At 41.9% G+C, this 22,785-nt stretch overlaps 1 protein-coding gene across 9 annotated transcripts in view; it reads right to left on the bottom strand.

The window, feature by feature from the left end:
* The window catches only part of Slc8a1 (solute carrier family 8 member A1), a 299,892-nt gene that overhangs the window by 276,480 nt on the left and 627 nt on the right, over window positions 1–22,785 (bottom strand). For 4 of the 9 annotated variants that reach the window (XM_013351349.2, XM_013351351.2, XM_013351350.2 and 1 more), the window contains exons 1-2: window positions 22,696–22,779; window positions 974–2,803 (exon numbers count right to left, since the gene is read on the bottom strand). In XM_013351349.2, the coding sequence (XP_013206803.1) occupies window positions 974–2,772 (1,799 nt within the window). In that variant the 5' untranslated portion in view covers window positions 2,773–2,803; window positions 22,696–22,779. Of the gene's footprint in view, window positions 1–973; window positions 2,804–22,266; window positions 22,366–22,695; window positions 22,780–22,785 lie in introns of those variants that run through there. The other 5 variants (XM_026785861.1, XM_026785860.1, XM_026785862.1 and 2 more) reach the window with 3 other exon arrangements.

Below are 22,785 nucleotides of genomic sequence, written 5' to 3'. Positions count from 1 at the left end.
AAGCTCCTTTGATGTCCTGCAGATACTACCATGTCCTCTCCTTTGTCCTTCTGGGTGGCTGAATACAAAATTGTCTCCAAGACTAGGCAGGAGACCTTGTTCTCTCAATGGCAGCTCTTGAGAGAACAATCATTTCATAATTAACTACTCAGTATTACAGCAAGGCACCATGACAGGGTTAAGCACTAACAAGGAAGAGAGAAGTGTCAATCATTTGCCATTTCTTTGTCTCCGTCCCGCTCCTCATCTGTGAGAATGCTTGGTAGAAAACTTATTTCTGACTCTATTTTATATCACTAGGGTAAAAAGGGTTGCATAATCACAGAAAATAAAACCAGACTGAGAAATAAATAAATAAATAAATAAATAAACAAACAAATAAATAAATTGGCATCCAATTGAAGAAGCAGGACTGATCATGTGTCATGATTCAACATTAGCCTTCAAGTAAATGCATTATTATATATTTTCATGACACACAATATCAAATGAACGATAGAGAAACATTCAGTCATGCCTGGTAGCCAAGATAGTCTCAGAGGTGTTTCAGTTTTAGGCTTTTCCAGATTTGTGCACAGCAATGGAGTTAGAAAGTCTTATGGTTTATTGAACAGTTGTTTTCAATATTTGTGTGTTATGTATACACACATAAGTACTCTGTGCAATTTATAATGGAATAAAAATTTTCAACTCATCTCAAGTAATCTATTAAATTGTGCTACAAAGTCATTTTATCATGCTCTACAATTTATACAAAATATATAAAAGGCAAAAGTGAAAAAATGAAATTAAGATCTTGTGTATAGTGCATATTGAAAAGAAACACCCATGAGAGATCTGTTATTTTGAAAGGAATATAACTTGATAACTATGGTTCCTTGAATTCCATTTGCTAAAATCATGGATGCTCACATGCATAAAAATATTTACACACACACACACACACACACACACACACATACACGTAACTTACACAATTTCATCGTTCTCGAATTCGAGTTCTCCACACGTGTCTTCAAAGTCCTCCCCTCCACCTCGGGCTGTTCCTTCAATGGTTTTATAGGGAACAATAACATTTCCTCGAGCTCCGGATGTTCTCAAAACCTTCACCTCCATGATGCCAATGCTCTCGCTCACGTGAGTCACTGGTTCCTCAAACGTAAAGATGCCTGCATGGTCATCATCAAAAATGGTCACAGTGGCAGTGCAGGGGGACCCAAGACTAGCAAGTGTAGAAATATGATTGGCTTCTAGTATGCCATCTTCTGAATCTTCAGAAGAGACTCTGACGTTGCTTAGATGCACAAGGAAGTTTTCATCCTCTTCAAAGATATCATCATCAATGATGCCGACTCTGATCTCCTTCTGGCTCTCCCCAGGTTTAAAGATCACAGTCCCTTCAGTGAATTCATAATCAGACCCAGCATTGGCTGTGCCATCTTCTGTTCTGAAATCAACATACACAGTGTTGGTCAAGTCGCCCCCTCTACGGATAATGGTAAGAGCCACGGTACCACAGTTCTCTAGACATTGGTATGTCCCTTGCTCGAAGAAGATCTTACTGACCGGGTCATTTTCAGCCGCTCCCATATTGACTTCATGCAAGCTGACAGCCTTCCTTGCTTGGTCAGCGGCATGCCTCTTCAAAATGTTGCCAGCTCCAGTCATCAGGCGAGTAGCTTGAATCCGATAAAATGCTCGGCTTTTTTGCTGCTGACTTAGGACTTGATAGTTGGCTAATTCTATTAACTGCTCAATTTCTTTATCCGGATGCTTCTGCTTAAGTTCCTTCAGAATCCTTGCCATCTCACGCCTTGCTTCCTCGTCATCTTGGTCCCTCTCATCGACTTCCAAGACCAGAGCACCATCTAAGAAATTCTCAACATGAGAGTTGACCACTTTCCCATCCATTTCAATTTCAGTTTTGGAAGCTGGCCTGTCTCCTTCATGTTCAATAATCATCCCCCTCTGCTTGCCAGCCCTATACCGCTTGTAGACGTACTTGTAAAAGAGAAGCCGCCTGTCTGCTACCCAAGCGAACACGACACAGATGGGGAAAAAAAAGAAAGTGAGCAATCCTTCCCAGACCTCCACAACACCAGGAGAGATGACAGACAGAATTATATAAAGCCAGGTATAGGCGAAGATGCTCCAGGCTGCTGTCACAAAGAACACACGCAAATGCTTAATCTTCCTTGTCTCTCCATCAGGGACCACATAAACACAAATCGCAATGATGATGAACATGTTAAAGGCAGCACTTCCCACGATGGTGCTGGGACCAAGGTCCCCTGCAGTGAAGTTATGGCCACATACTTCAATGACAGAGAGGAGAATCTCAGGAGCAGATGAGCCCAGAGCCATCAAGGTCAGGTTTGACACCGTCTCATTCCAGATCCTTACTGTAGTCTTGGTGGTCTCCCCATTGGGCTTCTTTATGGTTATTTCTTTTTCTTGAGATGTGATGACTTCTATGGAGGACATGAACCGGTCGGCAATGATGGAAACTCCGAGAAACATGTAGACCATGGCTACAAAATACACAGTTGCTCTAGCAATTTTATCCCCAAAAGATGGGTCTTGGGGTTCCCAAATGGGAAGAATTACCCCTTTCTTGCAGTAATATGAGCCAGTACATTCAGTGGTTTCATTTCCTCCTGTTTCTGACTCTGCTTCCGCAGTTATATGGTCAACATGGGAAAACAAGAAAGCCACCATAGCTACCAGACGAAATCCCATTGAAACAGTCGGTGAGAGACTTAATCGCAGCATGTTGTACAATGAGACTTCCAAATGTCCCAACCTAATAGTAAAAAAAGGGGGAGGAGGGATGAAGAGGAGGGGGGAAGAAAAAAATCACATAATTAGTACCAAATCATCATTAATAACTTGTTCATATTACTTTATGTTTAGCCATTACAAAATCTCTAGGGAATCATTATTCTAAGACTCTACCAGTAACTAAACAATCATCTGTAAAATTTACAGTTCAATTTCTTGGTGGATTTTCTACATGGAGTCCCATTCACTGAGCAAGACACACAATGACTCCCTGGAAATGACGAGCCCCATTACAGTGCAGCTCTATTGAGCACACACTGGTACACACTAACAACCAACAGTAAACAGAAAGCAAAACTTTTGAAGCATTAAGTAATTTCTTCCTTATTGCTCAAGTGGATTTTCTTTTACATTTGAGTTAGTACATTATCTTTGGAAATTATTTCATTGAGAAAACCATCTTATTAGGATGCACATCTTGAAACTCAGATTCTGAGAAGATCCTTTGAATACAAGGCACGTTGATTATCTTGTATCCTGGAGTACACCTTTACTTTATTTTGTAAAATCACATCCCACTGCTCCAAGCTTCCTTGGAAGCAGAAACCTTCAAGCTTGCTGGCAATCAAAACTCGGGAGCATTTGTTCTTGTGAGGGAAAAGTATCTTACTGAAAATGCCGTATTTCTATATTTTAAGTACATTTTTTTTAAAGCATGTTTTCTTAGAGCACCCTCCCCGCCCTAATTTCGGCAAGTCTGGGCTCCTGATAGGTACTCAGTTGATCACATGGCTCTTCAAGCCCAGCTTTCCACATCTGGATGCACAGCCTGCTTTGGAAGCTGCAGACATTGTGAAGCAGATACAAGAGATAACCGGGCCTGGGCTGAGCTATGTGGAGGAGCCAGGAGGGCCGTGAAAGCAGCCATAAAACCTTCTTTCTCAGTGTCAATACATACTTTCCAGATTGTTCCAAAACAGGCATTTGTAGTTCTATAGTGAGCTCAAGTGACCAGAACATGCAGGAGTAATGATTCCATCTAAATTAGCTCACGTAGCATAAAAACCGTGACCACAAAGTATACATATAATGAAGAGCTTTTGGCAGTTAAGGACATGGCAACAAAAACATTGAGCAACACAAAGAATGGTAAAAGTGAAATTGTTGACTGGGCTACCAAGGTCCTAAATTCACCCACTAGCTCATGCAAAACTCAGCTGAAACCTCATATCACCTCTGCCTGCAAAGCCTGGGATTTAGGGTCAATGCAAGAGAAGGTCTATAATATTCATTTGGAATGCCTCAGGGAAGGATCATTTATTACATCCATAAAGCATGCATGGAAAAGAGGTCCTAAGCATAACTCCGTGTTACCTGCAGAAAGTTAAACCAAAGTCAGATGTCCTCATTTTGCCAATCTGGCTCTAAGACACTTCACTTTGGCCTAGGTTTTCTGACCCATGTCTGTTATGGATGGCTGGTAGATAAAACCACAGCATGGCCTGGCAGAATCCATCACCCACCACATAGCAGCAGACCTTTGGGATCCTACTGTAGCCAAGATCCCTTCTTCTAGCTTATAACTGATGAGAGATGACTTTTTTTTTTGCATTTTTCACACACTAAAAATAAAAACAGGTTTTCAGACATCTAATTTAAATAAAAGGATGATAAATAGAAATTCGTATATTCAAAGCATGCAAAAGTTCCCAGTCGGTCTTTCCACCTGCTTAGTCATTGCAGAACTTGTGTGGATTGGGAGTTTTTACCTACAATGAGCCAGCTAGCTAGAGGAGTGAAAGGTCTAATTCCAACTTGTGGGTCCACTTAGGCCACATACACTTGTGTGATTATTATGAATTTCACAATCACTTCTTCTCTTCTGTCCTGAGGATTCACCAGTGACTAAAGCACAGATCTCTGTCTTCATTAATTGATTTTCTAGCTCAGAGGAAACAGATAAATAAATATAAATACTGGCTATTAAAATGCCTCATAGTGGAACAGAAAAGAATCAGTTTGAGGACAGACTGTTTCTATATTGATGTGCATGCACAAGAGGCATGCCTGATTTTATTGAGGCACTCAAAGGCGAGGTAACAGCTGAGGAAAGTCCAAAGGGAAAGGAGAAATCAAGTCTTGTAGATACCTACAGGAAGAGGATTCCAGCCAACCACAAATGTTGAAGGGCCGAATAATACTTGGCTCAGTGTGTCTAGCTGCACCGAAACACCAGAGTTCTGAAAGTAGTGAGTGAGGAAGGTAGGACTCTGGGGTATGGAGGCCTTGGCCTTGATAGGAATGGAAACAGATCCTCTTGAAGAGGCAGCTGGTTGCAATGTGGTGTCATTTTTTTTTTCGGAAAGCTCTCTCAACTGGGTCAGTGTTGAATTGACTGTGGGAGTGGCTGTGGATTCGAGACTATAATAAGATTTGAGTTTTAAAGGAGCTCAAAGGCTGGCAGGTAGACAAATTAAAGATCAGACAGCTAACATTTAGAAAGAAGAGAGCCTTTGTAGTGCTGAGATGTTCCATGCAAAGCATCTTGAGAGCCTAAAAACATAAGAAAGATTAACTGGAAGAATCAAGACTGTTATCTGTCTCTGTGTCTGATACATGAACAACTCTGTCCAATTTGCTGTCAAATCTAGTACTCCACTTTCAATGTTTCAGTCAGTACTAACTTCTACAAAGCAACGAAGATATATTCACCCACCCGAAAATTCCTTATTGTTCTTTCTCTGACTTATTTCTCTGTAGTCAATGACTAGGTTCTGCTGCAGACCCTTTAAAAATCTGATCTCTGAGCTCCAGGATGCAGTCTTTCCTGCTTGCTGAGAAGACAACACTGGCTTATCTCTGAACTATTACAGACTGCTTTCTGTGTAACAGACTAGCCATTTTTTCCTACTGAGCCTCATATTTTTTAAAAGCATGATAGCATCTCATAGTCAACTTCTTGAGACTAAGTTATTCCACATATAAACACTGCTGTAGACATCATGTTAAGTTTTTTTTATGGGTTTCAGTTATTTACAATATCAAGAACCACTTCTTGTTATGCCCTCCTAGTGTGTTAAGGCTTCCATGGCAATGTAGGCAACTAGCACCCTTCTGGAACTTTTTGGTACCCTAACAATAACTCTATGTTAAAATGGGATAAATGAAGCTTAAACAGGTTAACTCCATATGGAAAATATAACTATATATTCAAAGTGGGATAACTGAGGCATGGGCAGGCACACTTGGTGAAATTCACACATAGTGAACTCTTGAATGAAGATTAAACCCTGGTCTGGTTCAGAGATTAATAGTTTTGCCTTGATAGTAAGTAAAGCAATATTTGACAATAGTGGTATTTCTATTTGAACTAACCCTTCAGAATCCCCTTTGGAGCAAGAAGGACTGCGTTAGCATCAGTCTCCTGGAAGGCCAAGCAGCCTGTATTTTTTCTCTTATGGATTAGACACTGAAGCAGACAAGCATCAACGACAGCACAAGAGCTGGCATGTTCCTAGAGACAGCTGCCTTGCATGCCCTAGCCTTTAGCAATTGCCTGGCAACCACTTCCTGTGTACACTGTCAGGGCAATCTCAGGTCCGCCAACTAAAGCTCTGCCCTCCATCCCTACTGTAGCCCATATCTGACACCGTTCTTAGCCAGAAGGCTAACGGGTGTGGAAAGGCAGGTGGATCTGTACAAATCCATCATCATGATCCCTATCAACAAAAAGAGAGGCGGGGCAGTGAGGGGCTTCTGAGGTGACCTGAAAACATCACAGTGATTTCCAAAAGGAGACAGCACAATAATTTGTGAAATAAGTGGCTACAAAACACTGATGTAACTTATTGGCAGTGATGCAGCTGGAAGGAACTCTCTGGACTTCAGTTTCTGTCTCCATTAAATTAATACCAAATGCAAATACTCATTGGGATAGGAATCAGTGTTATATACAAGGCAGTTCCTTTTGTGCCCTATTGTTTCCCTCTGCCCAGGGTCTTTTTCTTCATCATTTGACTAGTTTTATTTCATACTTCCATAGAACTTGAGCAAGGGGATAATCTAAGATCACAGAAAATCAAATACAAGTCTTGTTTCTTTTCAGACTTTTTTTTTATATTCTTGCCCCATCTAGCAAATATTAGAACAAGTATAGGTTGATGATGATGGATTCAGATCAACTATTGCCAAGGATCACATAGAAACATCCATTAAACCATCCAAAATTGTTCTTAGTATTATGTCAAGAATATCTGTATTATTTTTATATGCTGCCTTTTAAAAAAAATTAAAACAAGACACCAGTATCACATACAGGTTACAGAGCTGAATGATAGTGACAGATGATGATAAAAAGCCAAGCAGGTGCAAGTAAGTCGGTCACTGATATAAAAGAAGAGTTACAGATGTAAGGAGCAGAAATGGGCAAGCGGATGCTCATCCAGCTGTCAAGGTAGAGAGCATCCACAGCAAAGAGAAGCAGAGTGCTTGTCGCCTTTGGAGACTGTAGCCAGTTTCTATTATCCAAGAGTCCCCGACTCAGAGAAAAGGAATATGCTGGATTCCCACCATCCTAGCTCACTAGATGGTCTAATCACATTTTGTTGATTGGCAGTTGGTGTTATTCCAAGTAACTCCTTGACTTTTTTTTCCCCTAGGAACCTGAAATTCCCTTCCATGTCATTCATTCTGATGGAACTCTTTAAAGCTAAGCAATTAATCTATTTTTAAGACAACAGTTAAGTAAATGTAAACTTTTATCTACAACAGATGCAAGGACATTTGAGCTCCTCTAAATAAAGAGGGAACAGCCAAGGATGAAAGTTCTTTGCATCTGACCATTCCATCTAGGATGCTAAGTACAGCATCTAGTTCCCAAGCATAGTCCATCAGACCAAAACCAGACTTCAGGAAAGGACTCAGTTCTCCCAGGCAATCTGTGTCAACACCATGATAACAACCCTCCCCCTGACTCATATCAAATAGAGCAAGCAGTGTCCATCTCTGCTGATGGATAATGAATAAATTGAAAAGTTTTTGAAGGAGGCAGGCTGTGAGAGGCCAGATCAGGGCTCATGACCTCTTTGAACTAATAAAACCAAAGTCAGGATCCTGTCTCGTGTCAGGAAACACCCACTTAAATTGCCTAGCAAAGGAAGTGACTGGGGTCAGCATTAGGCAATGGGGCCCTAAAAAAGGAAGAGAGATTTAAGCTTCAAGAAAATGAAGACATTATAGAGAAGCCACGTGTCCCATACACTAGTCCTTCTTTCTATTTTTATCCATAGCACTTACTACTTTTACATCTTATATAATTTATTCAATAATTTTATTTATTGTTGTCTTCCTCCAACAAACCTAAACCTTAGAGAACCAGAGATTTCTGTTTCTTCTTTTTATTTATTTATTTATTTTTAACAGTGTTTTTTTATTTTTTTACAGTCAGAATTGGTGCATAGAAGATGCACCACAGCGCACAGCACGTATCTACTGGATGAATCAAACAATTCTCATAGGGTCCTGTGCTAATTCATCAACTCTCTGGTGCTGTATGAGAATCTGGGAACTGGGCCTGGGCACCTGCACTTAATATTCACTATGTAAAATGGATGTGCACTCCATCAGCACAGGTCGACATCAGGATGAGAAGCCAACAGCAGTGCCATCCAGAAGAGAGGAAGTCTGCTATCCAGGCTTATGACAACAATCTCAAACTGGAAAAGCTGGTCTCTAGCCTGGAGAGAGGGTCTGGGGACCAGGCTTCTTCCCTAGTCTGTGGTTACAGGGTGGCTTCAGGATTTCCTGTACCAGCTCTGGTTTGCTGACTGAATCCATTCTGTGGAGAGCATCGAACACTGTGAACATACTTAAGGGCACATCTATTCCCTATCTTTTCAATGTAACTCAAAAATGTCTGATCAAACCTCCGCCAACACCTGCCATGCCAGACATTTCAGAACAGGGAAGAAAACCCAAATCTAATTATGCTAACTGTGCATGGTAACATGTACATGTGGGAAGGAAGGAGATAATGGAAAAGGAAGAAAGGGTTCCAACAGATGACAGAGAAGGATTTAGGGAAAAGACAGTTTGATAATCTGGGGTTCTGCGAGGGGCCAGTAAGAACTGACTTCAGAGTTACTACACCTGGGCAGTGTAGCACAAGTGCACTTAGAGCAATGATGGCAATAAAGGCAGAAATAGCTGGCTAATCCCCCTACACACACACACACACACACACACACACACACACTCACACACACACACCCCACCACCACCAGTTTTCTTTTCTTCATTGTCCTGAGGTTTCTGCCAATAGTGCAAGGAGGTTTGTGTTGCTGTTCTCATTTTACAAATGAGAAACATATAACATATGGTTTGTACTAGCCCATTGACAAAAGTTATGCAGCCTCAAATGCTATAACAAGGTTTTTTAATGCATGCACTTGACGTTATATCACAGTGATTTTTGTTTGTTTGTTTCTACAACAGTTTACTAATAATGTTGTTTGGGAACAAAGAACTCTGTGTTAGAATACTTAGTACAGAATAAGCTCTCAAGCTTTCCTTCCCATCTGACTACAGATTTGTAGGTTGCTTTATCTCCATGCTTTCCAGGTCTTTACTTGTGTCTTCTGCTTCTCCATCCTCTAAGGTAGATTAAGGTAATTAAGGGTGGGAGGTCATCAGCTGAAGTCTGGAAGCCCAAATTATTCCAAGACATGTGACAAACTAAATGGTTTTCACTTTGCTCAGGAGAAACCCAAAGGTTGGGAGAGATGCTAGGAGACAGGAAGATAGAAAAACTGATAGAAAAGGAGGGGATGATGAGAACTGGAACACAATTTTGCCACAAGGAAGTAATACTTTATTATTAATAATTAAAATCTGATCAAGGATCTCAATTCAGCTCAAAAGTTCACTGTTTTACAGTTGGGATTAATAGAGAAATCAAACTGATCAAGAATAAATAGTTACACAAGGCCCTGCAAGAGCAAGGTTACCTGTTCACTCAGATGTGGCAAACACTGTGTGGCAAAGATGAGAAAATGCCCCTCCAATGCAGCTCAAGCTCACTAAGGTGATATTGGAGTCAAATTATGAACCTCTTTTCTAGCAAACAGACATCTCCCATTACTGGGAAATCCCAAAAGAGGAGGGGTTCACCTAGATTTCAACAATGGGCATCTTCCATTACTGGAGAAACCTGGAAGAGGTGGGGTTCACCTGCCTTTCAACAGTGGACATCTTCCATCACTAGGGATTCCCAGAAAACAAGAGTTCACCTGCATTTCAACAGTGCTTTGGAACACTCAAGTGAACTAACTGGAAGTTCTTGGATCAAAGTACTACAACCATGCTTCTAGAAACTCCAGACCATTCGACCTTTGGTCCTATAATCAAGGGATTTCAAGAGTTAACTCCTGGATACAGGGGCCTGGAACCTATCCTCTGTACACTTTTGATTCTTCCAGGGGCCTCTTGGTTGACAACAGTAACAGCTTTTGATTGAAATTTGCTTACCAACCTTGAGGGTAAATAGCAGTCTTTTTCTGATAGTTAACTATGCATGCTGGGAAAGAATGTGACCGTAGTTGGGTTTCTATATGTAAGCCATTATTTATTTATTTTTTTTTTTAAAAAAAAGGTTTGCTGCCAAAAATATTCTCCATCCTGGTCTAGAGACAATCAACCTTCAGAGATACAGGATGGTGAGATGGATCAATGGATAAAGTGGTTTTCAGGCAGGCGTGGGGACCAGGGTTTGGATCTGCAGAACCCACTTAATACTCCTGTAAGCATGGCAGCCTGCTGCAGTTCTGGCACTGTGGAAGAAAGTGCAGAGGATCCCCAAAATAAACTGCAGGGGATCCCCAGAACAAACTGGATAGCTAGCTTAGCCCACCAGGGAGCTGCAGGTTCTATTGAGAGCCCCTGACTTAGCAAATAAAGAGGAGAGCAATTAACAAAGTCACTTGATGTCAACTTCAGGCAAACACACTCATGGTAGAACTTCAAAGAGAAGAAGATTCCATAAAAGAAGGAATATCCAAGGAGAATAAAACTCTCTAGAGCACGGAAGCAGGAGTAATCCAAAAGGAACACAAGGCATGGATAACTGAAGACATCTCCTTAACTTCAGGTCACCCAAGAATCACCTGGAGACAAGAAAACCCAGGTAGCTGGGCCCCTTCCTCAGATACACAGCAGATGATGAGTATAATGTTCCTGCTGACACCGGCAATTTTAAGGGAGTGTGATTTGGGCACTCTTCCTTGAAAATACCTGGAACAAAGGCCAGGTGAGAAGAAAAGGAAGAGCAGAGCAGAGTGCAGAGAGGCTTCTGAGGCAAGCGCCATCTGCAGCTAGCACATCCTCAGCATAAAAATGAACCAAGTGGCACTCAGCTAGTGCCTGGGTATCCGAGGGCAGCCATGGGCTTCGGATGGCATTACAACACTGGTGTGAGAAGAATGTATTACATGGATGTGCTTCTTACAGACTGAGACCCCTGGTGAGATTAAAACAGGGAGGCCCTTCATGATTGTGTTGGCAGAGAGGTGGAGGACTAGAAGACGAGGGAAAACAGAGGCTGAGGCAGATCGTCAAGCGGCAGATGCAGGCACTGAGTAATCTGGACAGCAGCTGATCTATCAGCGTCAGTTCTGCCTATCGAAGCAGAAGGCTGGGATTGCCAGACACTCCAGCAACACCTTGACCAAAAGCAAGAAAACTGGAAGCCTCCAGACGTGAACCCTAAAGCAGAAGCTGAAATATGCAGGACCATGCACCCTAGGAACGGTCTGAGTAGTGGAGAAATCTGCTCCTTCCATTCGAGGCTTTTCATGGGTGTTGCCGACTTCCCCCACTCTTTTCTCTTCAGCTCCAGAGTTAATCTGAACTGAAAGTTTCTCCTCTTCCTTTTTAGCATCCTCTCAGAACCTGGAACTCTGTGCTATCCTTCAATTTCAGGATAAATGATACAAGAATATCTCAAATAACTTTCTCCTTTTTTTCAATTCATTTTTTAATAAAGAAAATTCTGTTTAAATAAGTGGAATCTGGTGTACGAGCATACCCCCTGTTTCATCCTCAAGTAGAATACTTTCATAGGAGATGGAGTTTATCACTGAAAGGGAGGGGTTCTTTTTCTGTTTGGTATCAAGTCATAATCGATGGAAAAGTCACAAGCATCTGAGAATGGCAGAGGTAGAAAGCAAGAGAAAATACATAAAATAGAGAAAAATGACACATTGTAATGAAGTACATAAATGATCCGTGTGTCTCCCCTGTCAATATTCTATGCTGCAGTTTTGGAAAGTTCCTGCGAGAATGCTCAGTGGCTTGGCTCTAAAACCATGTACAAATCCACAGGAAGGCAGCACAATTTTAAGAGGGAAGTGAGCTTAAAGAGGAACTTGTCAACTCTGATTACTCAGCAAAATAAATGGAGTGTTGATGGCCTGTGGGAAAACATAGTTTTTACACAAATCTCTGAGCAGTTTGTGAAACATACATGCTCTCTATTATATAGGACATGCAGTGTGTGTGTGTCCTTCAAACATTTGTATCTTGGAAAAATTGTTTAAAGATCAGTAGAAGGGTTACAGTTTTAAATGTTAGGAATGATGCTGAAGCTGATTTATTATTGTCTTTTTTGTGACAGAGGGTCTGCCATAAAACTAATCCTGAGAGGAGATATTGGAGAGTTAGAAAAAATGTCAGTGGAGGAAAAAAGAAAAACGAAACAGTTAGCCATTTAGTCATTCAGTTCATAGTGGTAAAACCTTTGTTTCCCAAGCTTTTGCTTAAACAAGAATCGTTTTCATCCATCTTGATGAGTTGTGTACCGCTCAAGCAACTGTCCATCCATCCATGCATCCATGCATACATACATACATACATACATACATACATACATACAACAAATACTGGATATCTGTAAGGTGCCTCTGGGATCTAAAATTGCAAACTAGATAAATGCAACCTCTCTCTTCATGGAATGTATGCATGACCTCACTGAGAGACAGGCAAGAGATGGTACTCTAAATTATTCCAAACTGTAATCATTAGCTGTGGCAAATTTTCTTTCAGAAAAAATATAATCATATAGAAATAGAAGCCTGGGGCCTGATTGATAGGGTTTTAGTGAAGGTTCCCTGAGAAAATAGCATCTGAGTTACTCCGAATTTAGAAAACTACAGGAAATCAGGAGAATCAGATGCTTCAGGGCAAAGCTTCTGCTGACCCCTTGACATTACCCTTCTGGATAATGGGATTATTCACAGACCTACTATCTTATGTGGGATATGAGATCATGCTTGGAAAACACTGAAAATAGCTCTATAGTTTATATGAGACTTTTCATCTTGGAAGTCAGAGCTATTCCCCCTTCAGTGAACTGCTTTCCGATACACTGTTCTGGGGAGTGGGATGGATGAAGGGCTCACTGATCTAGGGACTACAAGAAATGAATACCAGATTTAGCTTCACTGAGGAACTTTGGACAAGTCCCTTCTACTCTCTTGCTCTCTCCCATTCAACTGTTAAACACAGGGAATTCTGGTAATAATTTGACATTTGTGGTATATCACATTTTGGTATTCAGTGCCATTCATAAGACGGTACCTGTCCACCTCTCTGGGTCTGCTGTTTTCTGACAGTCAGCTGAGCTATTAAATATGAGAAAAAACTAAATATGAATCATATTTTCCTTTTCCAAACTTTTATACCTAACCTCCCTGATCCATCCTTAAAGCCAAATCTCCCTCTGTTAGATTTCCTTTACTATTATTATTTTCCCCCTGGGAAAGCCCTTAAAAGTTAGATAGCTTTTCTCTCCATTTCTCAGTAAGAAACCTCAGACTGATAACTGCAAAGATTTTGCAAAGCCACACGTCACAAAAGTGACAGACTAGACTCTAAAACAAAGTCTGTGTTTCTAGGCCACCTCTCTTGACTCTGAACCAACTGCTAAGATGTCGTAGACTCACTGATATTGAGCTGTCATAGACTCACTGATATTACATTTTTTGTGTCTTTCACACTATGTACGTTGTCAGGAATCGACAACTCATGTCCAATGGAGCCCAACCCAGCCTGCCCCCTGGTCTTGTACAGCCCATGAAATTAAAATGTTTTCCAATTTTTAGATGATTAAAAACTGGAATAAAAGAACATTTTACATTTCAAGGGGAACTTATGAGATATGCAGAGTCAGTGTTCATAAATAACTTCTTAAAGAAAACAGCTCTTCCATTATGTATGTATTGTCCTAGCTGGCTTTCTTGCAGAAGAAATAGAGTTGAACGACTGTGACAGACTCCATGGTCCACAAAGACGAAAAGCAATTTTTATCACTACTGGAAAACATGTGTGATCTTACAACATTTGTGTGTGTGTGCACGTGCATGTGTGTAGTAAGCTTTCTCATAAGGACCACCAGCCCACAAATAATGGCATGAAGACTTATTATTAATTATGAAAGCTTGACCTTTAGCTTAGGCTTGCCCTTAACTATCTCTTATAACTTAAATTAATTTGCTTCTATTAATCCACAAAACCATGAGGCTTATTACCTATCTCTGTATTGTTCATCCTGAATCCTCTGAGTCTGGCTGGGTATTCTACCTTCTTGTTCCCAGAGTGTTCTCCTGCCTATATCTCCTGCCTAGCTGTTGGCCATTCAGCTTTTTATTACACCAATCACAGCAATACATTTCACACAGTGAAAATGTCCCACAACGTTTGTCCTTTCACCTAAATAAAAAGGAAAGGTTGTAGTTACCCTAATAGAGTAAAACTACATACAATAAGAACAATTATTAAGTAAAAATTATATTTAAAATGTCCAGTCTGTTTGTATTTGGCAAATTCGGGGAAATTACTGTGTTATCTATCCTTTTTTAGTTAGTCCAAAGTTTTATACCTAAGTCACTTCCTATAATAACTTGTATTACCATCCTAAAAATATCTTTTTAAAACTTAAAACATCTCTTTAGATAAACAACTTAGGATTTTTATTTTTCAACCATAAGTCCCTACATCATTTATGGAAGTCCTTTTTATCTGAATTTGGCAACAAGGAAAACCACACAACTCTCTAGCCTTCGATCCCCATCACAGACCCAAGAAGAATAAAATATTATCCGAGTAAAGAGGAAGTGCAGAGGAAACAACTTCCAAAACTACAGAAATGACAAAGATAGTTGGATGCCTGTATAGTCACCCAGGTTTTCCTACAACATAGGGGCATCCATCTTTGGACTACAGGCCTAAAATATCGGACAGACTTATATCTAAAGCAGGAATTTTGAAGGACTATCCGAGTTTGTCTTGGTAAAGTTCAGCAGTCATCTTCTATTGTGTCCTGCTTGTCCAATTTGGATAATATACTGTCAGCAGTCAAGGCAAGGTGAGTTTCTTGCCCAGTGACTAACTTTGCCACAATAAACACAAACGCCATATGGCAGTTCTTCAATGTCAGTCATTCATCTTTTAAAAAGTAGATTGGTGCTACCATGAGCAGATGTGTTTCACTGTCATGAAATCCTGTTGTTATTTAAAATCTTAAATACTTAAATAAATATTTATAGGTCTCTAAAGTGTTTGAAGACAACCTATCTATTTAAGATGTATCTCTGACCTTGAAAACTTACCTAAATTGACTACAAGTTTGATTATTATAGATGACTAACTACTAACATGCATTTCTTAATTATCCTAAAGAGTTTTATAGCAATAACTTTCAAGGACTAGAAATTTACATTACATTGTTAAATGAGCTGCCTAGGTACAATAAGCTAAACAAGAGTAGAAACATATAGAGAGTATGTTCTAACAAAAATAACCTCAAATTTGTATCATTATACAAAAATATCTTAAACAAGAGTACAAACAAATACATCATGGTTGGGTGGTCCATGTCATCGATTGTATACTTGCCTTCCACCTGTCCATGGCAATACTCCGCATCACTGAGCATAGTCATGTAAAAGGCATGATAGGAACAAGGACTCTCATTTATTTGTAAGTCAGTTATAAATCTTTATAGAATACTTGTGCACCAGAAACTATAGCACTGATATATGGTTCCCCACAAAATCCATAGACTCATTAATGTTGTTATTACTATTATTATCATTATCATCCCTCCTTAAATAGATGAGCGAAGGAAGCTGAGAGAAATGCTAAATTCAAACAGACATTGTAAATATGAATGGTCTGCTTACATCTGCTTGTCTCAGAGCCCTGTAGGCCAAAAGCACAAGGGGCCTGCAGTTGAAGAGTCAACATTGAAAAAAAAAAAAAACCAGTGTGTCAGTATTCGTTCCTCCCTGGGGAATCTTTGTTAGATATCTAGGCATTCCTATGGCTGGAAAACATCTGCATTTGGGAAGGTCTTCTACATTGTCAGAGAGGAAGAAGTAGACTTGACTTGGACAGGGTGACTTCTAGGTATCACTCCCTCTTTTTCCATCTTAGAGCCATTTCATATTAAGTACTCTTCATTTCGTTATTAAACTGCATGCCATCTGATGTGTTTTGCAGTGCTGAGGACAGGTCTGAAATGAGAGTACTGGTGAAAAAGGAGCTCTTGAAAGAACTGCATGTTCTGGGAAGAAAGACAGAAAAGATTCACAGAGGGAGAGGGGAATGTGAATTTGTACAACACACACCAACTTCCGCTCGGGGTGGTCACAAGCTCCATCATAAGAAAGGCATTTTGAAAGAGGGAACGATACTCCTGAGAGGTAGCACCTTTCCAAACTCTCCCTGATGCCACCTACAGCGAAGGTCTACAAAGCAAGTGTCCCTTCGGAGATGGATAAGCAGTCCAATGACCTTGACCGGTTACTAGGCTGGGAGGTTTTTTTACTAAGGAATAAAAAGCAACCAAAGAGTGGCCCTATGTCTTGTGTATTAATGAAGATCTTGGAGAAGCTGGAGTAGTGAAAGGGGAAATTCATGAGAGCCAACAATGATACATAAACAAAATCAACCTAGAGCGGCACCAAAAAATACCCAGGGTAGCATCACACTTACAATCTCCGAAATCTGGAGGCAGAGGCAGGAGGATTCAAAGCCTACTTGGGCTCCATAATGAGAGCTGATCTTTAAAACCAACCAAAAAGTAAAAGGAGAAATGAGTTGACAGGTGACCCATTGGTTCTATTTGTTTCTGACTATTTATTCCGCCTCTGTCTTTCAAGGTTGTGCTCCAAGATCATGTTGGAAGTTGCTTTCAAGTCTAAAATGCCATAAAGTTACTATTTGTGATAACTCTATAGTTCATAAGCATGGTCCTGACTGGGAGCAGATCAGTAGCTATAGAATTGCGCAGGACATTGGTCTATTGTCCTTGTCATAAAATGCCTGGGGCAGGCTTCATATGGCTCAAAGGGACTGGGCTCACTGGTTTTCTAAACCCCTTTCCCCCCATCAAATGACCTGAAATACCTTCTCCTAGAGGAAGTCACAGGTCAAGCTTCTCTTTCCTTTTCATCTCATCCAGGGCTTCATTCTTCTGCAGTTCAGAACCTGCCTTACTCAGCCATGGTATTTCATCTATAGTTGTTCTAGATCAGGACAGGAAGCACTCAGTCCAGAGCGCGACTTTTGTACAGGCTCTTACTCACCCATGGTGAAGTCGGGCAACTGTGACATAGTCTTCATCTTTAAATTAAGGTAGTGATGCTTCCTTTCAGGACACTTAAAAGCATCGGATCAGAAAAATATATACCTATGTACAGCAACTTGTCAAGAATTGGCATGACAAGTGCTCCAACAAATGGAAAATAATTCACTTTTCATGTGTGTGTTCTGAAAAGCCCACTGCAGGGCCTTATATACATCTAGGGTTCAATAAATGTCATAGTTGGATTTATGTCTGCTGCTGAATCACTGCCTTGCTGATTGACTTGATCTCACATTAGAGTCAACAAAGAAATTATTATTTGTGGCTTTGCCTGAAATGGCCGTGTGAGATCTGCAGAATGATTAATCTGCCTTTGAGTTTAAAATGGCCCCCGATACTATCTTCCATCTCTTGAATGTGCAGGTGACTATTTACCCTAATTGGCATCAGGCTCCTATCACCTAGGTAACCAGTGGGGACGCTGATGATAGTACCATACAGCACGTCAGGGCTTGGGAATGCTGCATATGGTGCAAGATAGCACCTTCAGGATTCGAAAACCATCAATTTACTCTGCAGAAAATACTCTGCCCGTTTCTCAGAAGCCTTACAAAAAAAGAGGGTAACTTTCAAGAAAAAGATCCAAGGCTGCTTAAGAGTAGCCCCTTAGTGTGGGAATGCATGTTTGCCTATTTCTAGTTACTCTCTGGCTACCAACACTTTTGTTAGAAGCTCTGCTCCCTGGCACTGGACTCCTCATACTTGCCCATCGGAACAGTCTTCGGAGGGGCATTCCCTGGGCAGAAACACAGCTTTAAATCCCATTCACTTGCTCTTTGTCTTCCGCATCTCAGGACTTTCTGTCAGTTAATTGTATAAACCATTCCAGGTTCACAGATGAACATATGATAATTCCCTGCAGGGATTCCTACAGACTACCTCTCAGCCAGGCAGTACCTCTATATTTGTTTAGGGATCTGTCTGAAAGAATACCTTCGCTCAAATGAATGACTTTCACTCTAAAGATCTCAGATCCTATGTTGGCCAATGGATAAAGGTTTAGAACCTATGACTGTTTAGGCCAGACTCAAGCAACTTGTTATAAAGGAGGTATTGACCCTCAGCCATGGAAACATTTTTCTTGCCTCGCTTGTCAGTCAGGATGCTCCCTCCCTTCTTTGAAAACTGGGCAGGAAGTAAAGTCAAAATGTGTGTCATTTGAACCTTCATCTACCTGGTTACACTCTGGACTAAAAGGAACAAAGGACAGTTGCAACTGTGAGCATAAGGCAGCCAGGTTCAAAACAAAGTTGGCAGGGAAGACAGCGGTAAGGACTACTGAATCAAGATGCTCCCCGTTTGTCTTCGGAACCCCTTTGATGAAATCCTACCAGTAAGCACTTTCCCCAGAAGTCTCCAAGCTAGAAGATGAGCTGTCTAGGTTGTATGTAAGAAAGACTGAGAGCCTGCTCCTTGATTATTTAAAGTTTCAGCATCATGTACGTGTACACGTGAGAGGCTAGAGGCTGGGGCAAAGGAAAAAAAGACAGAGAAAGGTAGAGAAAGGACAAGAGAGGGAAGGCCAGAAGGAGGAAAAAAGGAGGGAGGGAGGAAGAAAGAGAAAGTCAGAGAGAGAATGGAAAATAATCCTACAGCATCTAATGAGGCCCCACTGGACGAGTCTTGCCTTTAATTATAAAAATCCCAAAAGGCAAAAGCTGAAAGCTCACATTTCCCGAGTCTAGTCTATCCCATCGGGTCAGAAAACACCTGACATCTACTTCCACTAAATCTGAGAGATATCCCCCGGGAGCCCAAAGCATTTTGTACAGAGGGAAAAGTGGGAAGGGCTAGTGCTGTAACCCACTGGCCTGCTTACTCTCAGTCTCCGCTGAGAATTAGAACTGGAGAGGTAGACAGCTAAGGGAGCAGTGAGGATCTGGGGATCTAGAGAAAGTCAGGGAGAATACTTGCCACAAGAGGGAGCAGTAGAATTTGGCCAGATGGGTAAATGTTCCTACTAGAGAAAGGGGGTGTCTAACTGTGAGTTTATAGGATCCAATCATGGAGTATGGATAGTATTGAATGATGGCTAAGCAAAAGACTTATGTCCCTAAGTGACAGAGAGTAGGATTTAGACCACTAAATGCTTAACAAAATCAGATTTTTGTTTTACTTGAAAGTAACATATACAACAGCCGAAGAACATGAGGCATGCAACCTGACATAACATTATCTTCTCTAAATGTTTCTTGCTATAGAGTTAACTTCCATTTCAGGAATCTTGTTGATTCCTATACCTGCTTCTTTTCTGTATATTGTCCTCCCTCTACCTGGAGTGTCTAGGAGCAAAGACTCACCCCACACATGTGACAACCACAAACAGGCGCAAAACACTTTCTTTACATTGCGTGTGTTTTCTTCTTGCTGCCCATTCTCCTTTTAGAGGAGAAAAGCAATTTCTAGAGGCTCCAGAGTCCTTCTCATTTATTTTGTCAGAGAAACAGATTAAGCACTAAGAGGGAAGGAACCATGCGTTTACTTTGCAAGATAAATAAAAGTCTATTTTTGTCTGATAAAAAAACATGTTAAATATAGCTTGCTAACAAATGTTGAAGCTCTTCTTGATGTATTTTATTGTTTCAAAGCATAGTGAGCTTGAAAGAGCCAGCTTCTATAAATCCTGCACATCAGTCCTCAGGGGATTCCTCACCTTCCCCTCCGGTTTTCATCTGGCGTTAGAGCACCCGCACTGCTATGCTCTTTCCTTCTCCTTCATGGTCAACAGGAATTCTGTCTGTCTCTTAATCTGAATCCAAATTGATGCCATAGAAACCATTCTAGTTACAGGATGGAAGGTCTACAAATAGACAGGGGCCATGAAGCACTACCTTCCAATGCCTTTAGTCCAACACTCTCTCCCCAGCCAGGCTAAGCAGCTTGCTTTCAAGGCAAGTTGAGATAACCACCCTAGATGCTTACATCCTGATGCTACCTCTGGTCAGCTCAGCAGTGAATACTGCTTTCTTTCAGTTCAGCTTTCTTGTTTGCTTGTTTGTTTTTCTCTCTCTCTTTTTCTAGGAACTAATCACTTGTTTTTAATAAAACGCAACAGCCATTTTAAAAGGAGGAAAAGATCGAGACTGTCTTTATAGGGAGATCTTAGTTTAAGAGTTCTGAGATCCAAATGGAACCCTCAAAGCAGGCAGAAAGTGTGGAATGAAAATGACTGAAGAAAGCCCACCTGACTGAGAGCAGTGGGTCCTCCCCCCACCCGCTCACTCACAAAACCCTAAAGATGGATGGAGCAGGCCGTCCTTCCTCCTGCCTTCTACACCCAGCTAACCTCCAAAATTAAGCAAGTTTGACAAAACCAGAGAGCAAAATCCCAGTAAGGCAGGAATTCGAAAGAGGAACCTAAGCTGTCATTCTTTTTCCTGCTTTGTGTTCTTGTTGCAAATGAATGAAGACTCTAGATTCATTCCCCTCCCCAAAGAGCCTTAGAGAGGAGGTGTGTGGTGTGTGTGTCTCTGTGTGTGTGTCTCTCTGCGTGAGTACATGTGTGTGTGTCTCTGTGTGTGTGTCTCTCTCTGAGTGAGTACATTTGTGTGTGTGTCTGTGTATGTCTCTGTGTTAGTACATGTGTGTGTGTGTCTCTGTGTGTGTGTCTCTCTGCATGAGTACATGTGTGTGTGTGTCTCTGTGTGTGTGTCTCTCTCTGAGTGAGTACATTTGTGTGTGTGTCTGTGTGTGTCTCTCTCTGCGTGAGTACGTGTGTGTGTGTGTCTGTGTGTCTCTCTCTGTGTATGAGTACATGTGTGTGTGTTTTAGTGGGGCATACTTTCAGAATTCCCCTCCCACGCCCCCCCACAACACCCCTTGAGAAACCTTCGCACAGCAGGACAGCAGATCTAAGGTAGTAAACGTTCTGCTTCTCCAAGCTGAGGTCCTCAAACAATCTCTTGAAGCAAATCTGATGAGAAATCTTCACCCCCTCAGCGGCTGGCTCCCTGACCAGGATGCCTGAACTGTCTTTAGCGCATCTGTCATTTTTCGAAAAGCTTCTTCCACTACACCTCCCACTGATATCCTTTTTTCTCATTTTAGGCTTTACACCTCCAGCAGGACAAAGTTTGTGTTGTTATATTCACAACCACTAGTGGCTGACTAGCAGAGAGCGCCTTCCAGGGAGTCAGGCTAAGGGGGGGTTAAAGCCATACCTAGCACAAAAAGCATGACTTTCTTCTGCCCGTGATCACAAATAACAAACACGTTGGTCTCTTCCCAAACATGCTTTGTTAAATTGGATCACCGCTGCTCTTAACTCAAGCACCTCCTCTTTATTTGGGGAGGGAAGTAGGAACTGCTAGCAAGTCATTCACCAGACAGAGACAGAATCTGGGGGGGGGGGGGACAACGAGGCAAACATGCACATATGTTGTATTTTTTAAAGCGTCTCCAGGACCGATTTGGTTTCTCTAGCGGACTGTCCTGCCTCTTCCTCGAGAAGGAGGAGCCAAGAAGGAGATCCTTAAATCTCAGAACACTGGCCATTTCCCCAAGGGCCAGCCCAGCCTCAGTGGTAAATGATGCAGCTGTGAAGTTCCCTTTGAATCTCAGGGTAAAGACGCAAGTGCATGCAGAATCCCCAACACCGTGCCCGTGCACGGGAATCCTACAGCCCACTCCCCACAGCTTTTCTCCCTCCTCTTTCTCTGCTACCCAGCCACACCTCCCTCCCCTCTGCAGTCCTCTCCTAGTAGCACCCAACGTCCGCCAGGAGAGGTGGCTCACAAGTGGAGCCTTGGGGTAGACCCCAGGAATTACCAGGAGGAAGGGGGACCGACCGTGTGAGGAACCCAGTGGGTGGAGGTGTCTGGCTTCCCAGCAGCGCTGCCTGATTTTTGGGTGGACTTAGCTCTTCGCGCCTGGAATCCTCGCAGCCCAGCACTGTCCAGGGTGCAGCATCTCCCCCCTACCAGCAGCCCTTTCTTCTCTGTCAATCTACACTGGCAGGCGGGGACCCTCACGCCCCAAACCACCAACAGCCTGAGCAATTTCACTCTCAGAGAACCACGGACACCCAGAAAATCTGCAGGCGTGCGCTTGCACACACACACACACACACACACACACACACACACACACACACACACACACACGAACAATTAAGAAGCCGACCCTTTGGCTTAAACGAGGGGAATCGCTGCCTTGAGAACCTCAAAGAGAGCAGTTTCCTTCTCGATGTTGCTGCCTACCAGGGACCAGCTCCTTACCTGGGCTGAGCCTTGTGGATGGATTCCCTGCACGCCGCCGGGCGATCGGGCGCGCTCACTCCCTTTTGGAGACAGCTCGCTTTCAGGAAG

The sequence above is a fragment of the Microtus ochrogaster genome, linkage group LG3 (assembly GCF_000317375.1).
Source record: "Microtus ochrogaster isolate Prairie Vole_2 linkage group LG3, MicOch1.0, whole genome shotgun sequence".
Classification (NCBI taxonomy): Eukaryota; Metazoa; Chordata; class Mammalia; order Rodentia; family Cricetidae; genus Microtus; species Microtus ochrogaster.
This window is presented reverse-complemented; position numbering and strand designations above follow the sequence as displayed.